At 43.8% G+C, this 7,500-nt stretch overlaps 2 protein-coding genes across 2 annotated transcripts in view; one reads left to right on the top strand and one right to left on the bottom strand.

Moving 5' to 3' along the window:
* Positions 1-712: 712 nt before the first annotated feature.
* Positions 713-4,736, bottom strand: LOC143134940 (NPC intracellular cholesterol transporter 2-like). Its single transcript, XM_076295673.1, has 5 exons — positions 4,634-4,736; positions 4,211-4,343; positions 3,540-3,647; positions 3,284-3,456; positions 713-1,249 (listed from the first exon to the last, which is right to left on the bottom strand). Exons 2-5 carry the CDS (start codon positions 4,290-4,292, stop codon positions 1,163-1,165), a joined length of 450 nt encoding a protein of 149 aa, XP_076151788.1. The 5' UTR covers positions 4,293-4,343; positions 4,634-4,736; the 3' UTR covers positions 713-1,162.
* An 82-nt stretch (positions 4,737-4,818) lies between these two features.
* Positions 4,819-7,500, top strand: part of isca2 (iron-sulfur cluster assembly 2) — a 6,980-nt gene continuing 4,298 nt past the window's right edge. Inside the window, exons 1-2 of the mRNA XM_076295672.1 lie at positions 4,819-4,929; positions 5,405-5,573. Coding sequence (XP_076151787.1) covers positions 4,868-4,929; positions 5,405-5,573 — 231 coding nt within the window. The 5' untranslated portion in view covers positions 4,819-4,867. The remainder of the gene's footprint in view (positions 4,930-5,404; positions 5,574-7,500) is intronic.

Genomic DNA, 7,500 nt, shown 5'->3' with positions numbered 1-7,500 from the left:
CTGTAGGCCAATTTATTCTACGGGTACGGATCGGCTCTACAGCTACAAATCATCCTACAGTTAAAAATATTTTACCATTACAAATATATTCTACAATTACACATTCTTGAATTTCCCCAATAAAGTATCTATCTATCTATCTATCTATCTATCTATCTATTCAATATTCTACGCACAAAAATCTTTTCTGCAGGTCCACCACCTTAGGGATGAGAAGAGTCTCATATGTACTATGCTGTATGAAAGGCAGCAACTGTGGAATATATTTGTAAGTGAAGGACATGAGTAATGCTTAAAATCATTCAGAAATCAGTTTTAGTTTCACAATCCTGACACACACACACAATACATACACAATACAGATGAGACGCTTCTCATCCCTAAGGTGGTGCAAAAGTCTGTGCACTTGCAGAAAAGATTTGTAACTGTAGGACAACTTTTTGTGCGTAGATTATTGATTTGTAATTGTAGAATACATCTGTAATGGCTGAAAAAATTATCTGTACCCGTAGAATAGATTTGTAAGTGTAGGGCATATTTGTAATTTTGACAATTACTTGTACAGATCATTTTTACAGTTACAACACACACACACCTCCAGTCCTGACTGTGCAGATTTCCGTTCAGACAGCTCTGTGGAAGAATATTAAGACGCAAAAGTTTTGTACGTGTGTGTTTGACTTTTAAAAATACAACAAAATCCCCCAAAACGTCAAAAGTAGCAGAATTCTTTATTAAATGGAAGTAAAAAGTCTTAATTAAAACAGAGTGGCAGGGTTTTCAGACACACGTCCTCGCGATGATGCGGACTACACAGCAGTCAGAGAAACAAACAAACAAACTAAACATACAGCCATTAAAATTTAGGACCAACAGACTAGTGAACAAGAGTGCATTGATTCCAACAACAACGACACCACACACACACACACACACACACACGTCACTGAGGATCAAGCACTCCGGATTGGCAGCAAGAATGTGTGCAAACAGCAACACGTCATCAGTTACATCACCATAATCAACACAATGTAAAGAAGGATTCTGTTAAAATCTACAAGCGAAAAATAAAAATTAGGAGCTGAAATTTTAAAATATCTGATTGTACAAAACTGTGAGCCCTTCAGTCTCCCAAACCAAACGTTCCGCGCGTTCCGTGGCCTCAGCTGACGATCTGCACGGGGAACTTGATGCAGAACAGGTCCTTGTTGTTGTCGTCCCTCAGCTCCCACTCAACCACCAGCTTGAGCTGCAGAGAAGAGATGGCCAATTAAGCGGAGAGAAGAGATGGCTGATTAAGCGAGACGATTCAGAACAGGGTCATTTCCTGGAGGCCGACTGCCAACGATTAATTATTTACCCCATGTCCATGTCCGAGTGTCTCATTGGCATCACACACAAGTAACGACAATAAAACAGTACACAAATTATATTTATTTCCTCTTATTGCTTATTCAGAGAAAGTTTATGATTTGACGTTATGGACACGCCTATTTAGGAGTCTGAAACTAGTGCCATTTCATTGGCGAATCCTTTTATGCTCTTGGTAACTTTGGGAGAAGTGCATCAGTGTGGTCACATGACTGAGAATGGTCACATGACAGACTGGTCACATGACTGCCCCTCACCATGAATCAGGTCAGAGAGCAGAGATCCCAGATTAGGGAAGTTACAGTTGGTTCAGCACTTCACAGATAAGACAAGTTACAGCTACAGGTTTCACATTCCTTTTGCAATACAAATCAACCAGCAGTTGTTATTCCTGGTGGAGTATTTCAACAGCAGTGGTAGTTCTGCTGAGGTAGTTATAGCAAAGTCCTTTTAGGCAAGTCCCTCCACTCGGTGGCCATATTGCAATTAGGGATGCACGATATATCGGCGGCCGATATATTATTGGCCTATAAGTGAAAAAATGAAAATATTATTATCGGTCCGATAACAGAATTCTGGCCGATAATTTGCACCGATATTTTTTAAAGTCCTAATTTAGGCCTACGTAAGGTCCGTCTGGCTACACTGAGCTACTTGAGCTTGGTTGGCTATACTTTTTCCTCAATATAATGTCAGCGGTGTGAATGTATTTCACCACTCTAACAAAATCTGTGGATATGCGTTCATTTGGGAATCTGTGCATCTCAATATCGTCTCGTGAATGATCCGCCATTTAACCTTACCAGAGCGGAGCTCAGCCCTATCTAGAGCCGTCTTGTGCTGATGTGTTTGCACTTTACCGCGCTGGTCGGGGAAACAAATAAACAAACTCGTTAGTGGGACGAGTACATCAGTAGGCCTAGTTCTAAGTTGTGTTTTAGTATTATATTTGCATTACTTTAGCTTGGGTTTTGTATTATTACCTAGAAATATGCTAACCATTCCTGCTTCAGTTCCAGACAGGTCATCATAATAAGTTATTAAAACCTTCGGGGCTAACCCCTTTCATTTCTGCTGCAGCAGGTTGTGCGCAACAGAGTAGACGGACATAAGATACAGTCTGAGGATATGCAGCTTTATTCAGTTACCCGCAGTTGAAACTAAACCTAAGTTTCCCTCACAAACTCTGATTTGGTCGCTATACTGTAGCTTATTCCCAGTTGAGCCGTTTATGAGTGTTTAGTCCTAAATGAAAACGATTCATACTCTCTAGCCACTCACTCACAATTCACTGACGTCAGGTTCGCTTAAAGGAGCCACACATACTGTAGGGCTAGGCTACTGTTATGTTGACTGCTGTACTATTGAGGACTATTAGGAGTTCTGTCCATCATTTGGTGGTAGGTAAAAATACTGCAATACAATTATGCTTATTAAATGCTTTCCCCAAAACACTTTTCACAATTTTTTTTCAAGAGTAATATTATCGGTTATCGTATCGGTATCGGCCACAACAAACTAATAAATATCGGTTATCATTATCGGCCCTAAAATTCCATATCGGTGCATCTCTAATTGCAATGCATTTTGGGTACTTATCGGGTATCTATTTCGGGGCAGAACTGCGCGTGCGTAAGGCTTCACGACACCAAACTCGCTCCAGCTGCGAGATCACAACACATAATTGGCACGATGTATTCACACGTCAACTTTTGGTGGCGGAAGGGGTGGAATATGTGTAGACAACTAACCCCATACATTTCTATTGGAGATTCTTTGAGTGTCTCCTCATTAGAGTCTATAGTGAGGTACTTAAACTGCAGTGGTGGTTATGCTGGGGCATTAGGGGAGCTGGGGTACTCACCCTGGGGCATTAGGGGAGCTGGGGCATTAGGGGGGCTGGGGCACTCACCTTGGGGTACTCGGTCTTCACAGGCAGCTGGTTGACGTAGTTGTAGCTGGCCTGCTTCTGGATGGGGCAGGAGATGCCGCATTGGCAGCCGTCCTCAATGGGGATGGGGAAGGGGACGGGGACGCCCGCGATCACGCCGTGCACGACCGCCTTGCTGGTCTGACTCGACACCTCTGCAGGGGTGAAAGGTTAGAGTTCAAGGGTCATTCAGCTGTGGCTGATGCTACACACCCTGAGAGGAGAGCAGTGGACTCACCGCTGTTGAAGGTGACGTTGACGGCGTAGGACTGGCCTTTGTGCAGCTGGCAGGGCTGTTTGGGACAGGGGTGAATGTCCACCAGAACCACACGACCCACCTCTGAACCTGCAGGAGGGCACACACACGCACGCACACACACACACACACACACACACACACACACACACACACACACACGTCAGGTCAGTCACCACAAAAACACACACATTACTCACCATACTGCAGCTGGGAGATCTATTTTCAGAGAAAGAGGAAGCAAATGTATCCCAGCATGGAGTTCACCTGTTTAGGGTACAGGTCTCTGCCGGTCAAGGAAACGTTAAAAAAAAGCGAAACAAAGAAACTATTGTAGGCTGCATCATACTGGTCAAGGCTACACTGACCCATGTGTTAAGAGATACAGCTGGAAACTAGATTCTAGAGGTTTATAGACGGATACGTCAGTGGTGACCTTTTTATGAAGTGCCTGGTTAGGCGCACACGTATTTACAAGTTACAAATCACAACACAAATGCTTAGGTCAAACTAAATCATAATACAGCGAGCAAAGCGATGAAATATATATCAAAAGCATTTATTTACCACTTGAGTTTTCATAAATGAGCGACTCTGCATACACGTATTTCAAAGTGAGTCACTCCATGTTTTAAAACGCTAAACATATTTACCACAATCCAGAAATTTCACATGCTCTGCGTATGCGAGGGCAAGGAGAGGCAGCAGCAGCACGCAAACTTCGCGGATCGCCATTATTCACACCGGCTCCAAATAATCCCAAAAAAACAGGAACTCGCTGAGTAGCTGCGAAACAATGCGGCAGTCAGAGCTTTCAGATGACACCTGGCCCAAGTTGTCCTTTGGATGTGATATTTAAACAGTGCTACTGATCATATGACTGAGGTGAGTAAACTTCACACCCCGCCCACAGAGTTTCGGGTTTGTCAGGAAGCCACACACAATTCCCATTTAAATCCAATCACGAGATAATTATGTTAACGTATACAATGCCTATACGTAATGCCTATGTAAAGCTCGTTGATTAAGTCTTGTTAAAGTTACAAAGAAGTTTTGAAACGTTCCAGCTGACTCACTTCACCACAGCTCGCGCTAGAGTCCACCGTCGACAGCAAACAATTTCCTGCTTATCCAGAGTCAGGCAGCGTGACGCACATTTACGCAACACCGTCGTGATGGGCGTGCGATAACCCAATCACATGAGTCATTAATAACGGAAGCGAAAGATGCGAAGTTTCTCTTAGCCAATCATATTGCTAGGAACCTACAACAGCGTTGATCCTGCCCAGAGCAGTTTGTTGTTGTAGAAGATGTCACTTGTTCGTGGCATAATGCTAAGTGCTACTAGGTCAAAAGCCTGGAGCGTCGGAAGGTAAATTGTGAAATGACCTAAACTTGTTTTCAGTTGCATTAAGTACAGTGTTTTGTAATGTATAGATAAGCAAATAGGTCCTAACAAGACACCGTTTCCATAGCTTCTCTTGGATTAGCAGTGCGAAATTAGCTATCATGACGCCACTAGCTAGCTAGGTGGTCACGTTAGATAATGACCGTAAGACTCAAGTGTAAGTAAAGATACCTATAGTATAATGTGACGAAAGTTAAGATAATATGCTGTGGTAGAAAAAAAAGAGTGAAACTTGGTTTGTATTCTATATTTCCCAGCTAAGCTTAATGCATAAAGTAAGTTATGGTAATTGCTTGCCTGCTGTCTGTAAACAAATGTGACTTTCATGAACGGGCCAAGCGCTAACATGACATAATAATGTCGTCATCCAGTATTGGCTGCACATTGTGCAGGATGTATCGGCTCACGAGGCCGCTAAAAGCGTTTATCTGCTCCTCAGAGCGTCCTCAGCGCTTCTGTACGCGGCTGGCGCGCCGGGCAAGGCGTTGGTGCGGCCTTCTCAGATGTCCCCGCTGGTGTCCACCTTTGCCGCGCAGTACAGCAGCGCGGCAGCCCAGCGGCAGCCCGCGTACGAGGACAAAGTGCGGCTCAGCGAGTCGTGCGTGAAGGTGAGAAACCCCCGATCACCCCAGAGGCTAATATCGCTGCCCACGACAGTCTTCTCAGAGAAATAGATCAGCACTACTGACCTCTGACTTGTTTCTCCTAGAAGCTCTGTAGGAGCTAAAGAATACCAGAACAGTATTTTAAGATCATAATATCAAATTCAATTTGAATTCAGCTTGGAAGTTGAAATTAAGAGTACATGCTGTGCCCTGTGTGAGTGTGGGCTTTGTGTCCTGCCTTCTCTGTGTGTGTGTGTGTGGGGGGGGGGGGCTCTGTCCTGCCCTGTGTGTGTGTGTGTGTGGGGGGGGGGGGGGGGGTCTGTGTCCTGTCCTCTGTGTGTGTGTGTGTGTGTGTGTGCTCTGTGTCCTGTCCTCTGTGTGTGTGTGTGGGGGGGGGGGGAGGGGTCTGTGTCCTGCCCTGTCCTGTGTGTGTGTGCTCTGTGTCCTGTCCTCTGTGTGTGTGTGTGTGTCAGGGTTTCCGTTGTCTGGTAATTGCCGGACATTGGCCGAAAAAAACATGAAATGTCCGACAACATTAAATCTCTCCGGTCAAATTGTCAGATTGAAATTTGCTAGTAATTTCGTCTCCCTAACACAATCTGAACTTCAGAATCAAGCTAAAATGTCGGCCTATACTAAAGTAAGAACACACTGTCCTTGCGCTACTACCAGGCTCTACCGCTTGAAAGAACACGCATATGCTGCATTTCAAATAAAGCGCACACCTAAAGCGTCTGTTATGAACAACGAACGAATGAGTGAGACGGTTCAACCTTAAAAGCTTTTTTGAGAGGCCAGACGGATTATGGTGAATCGGTAACACCAGAGGCCTCAGATGTCCGGTCAGCTCCACCACAACCAGAGAAAAAGCTGAAGTGTCGGGCGTATCGGTCGGAATCAGTTCTAGTCATCAATTAGACGTATCATGGAACTACGGACTGAAAGAAAAAGAAACAAAACATTTTCCAGATGAGGAAATATTTCTTAATTTAGTGTTATCAAATAAAGAGGCATAGCATTAGGGGTTAGTGGTGTGAGCACTCATTCAATGTGTGTGCGCATCTGCGCAAGTGAAACTGTTGAACCACTGGAGATAACAAACAACGTAGCCTATTTAAACGGGAGATAATGTGGGTAGCAACAAACAACGGTATTTAGAACAACGAACAAAGCGGATTCTTGCTGTCCATGAAAACAGCATAGAGACTGGCTAGTCTAATCCAAAAAGTGGAAATAACAGATCTTTAAATTGACACTAGTTAAGCATGATTAAGTTAGGCTAATGAACATGTTGCAATCTATACAGCCTGATTATGTCATTCTTTGAGCTACATAGCCTGCCTCCAGTTTTCCTCAACTTGACTAATTAAAGCAACACCAAAGCACTTTTGCTCTGTCAAACGCACTATTTGTTTATCCAGCACTGGCTTTGCAAATAACATGTCCACAGACAAGGTAGAGTATGTTGCATGATTTTATGAAAGTATGATGTATTGCGAGATCAGAAGCAAGTCAAATTTGCAGTTTCTTATGTCTCATTCCATCGAACTACAGATCCGCTACCCGATCTGGCAAACTTACATAGTGCGGTTATAGCCGATAGAGGGTCGCGAAGCAAATGCAGAAGTGCCGTTCACCCTGTTACGAGTTGATGAACCACTGAAACGATTTTGGAAACATTTTAAGGTACAACAAAATATTTGGTGTTGCTTTATGAAGCGATAATAGGATATTTGACCGGCATATCATCAAAATGTCCGGAAATCGAAACCTTCTTTGAGTTTGTGTGTGTGTGTGTGGGTACCTGTCATTGAGTGTGTGTGTGTGTGTGTGTGTGTATGTGTGTGTGTACCTGTCATATTGTGTGTGTGTGTACCTGTCGTATTGAGTGTGTGTCTGTGTGTGTGTGTACCTGTCGTATTGAGTGTGT

The sequence above is a fragment of the Alosa pseudoharengus genome, unplaced genomic scaffold (assembly GCF_046254945.1).
Source record: "Alosa pseudoharengus isolate Yale_2024_CS ecotype anadromous, Long Island Sound unplaced genomic scaffold, YU_APseudo_1.1 YU_APseudo_1.1_scf_2, whole genome shotgun sequence".
Classification (NCBI taxonomy): domain Eukaryota; kingdom Metazoa; phylum Chordata; class Actinopteri; order Clupeiformes; family Clupeidae; genus Alosa; species Alosa pseudoharengus.
The sequence above is the reverse complement of the archived record's forward strand: the minus strand, read 5'-3'. Positions and strand labels throughout refer to the sequence as shown.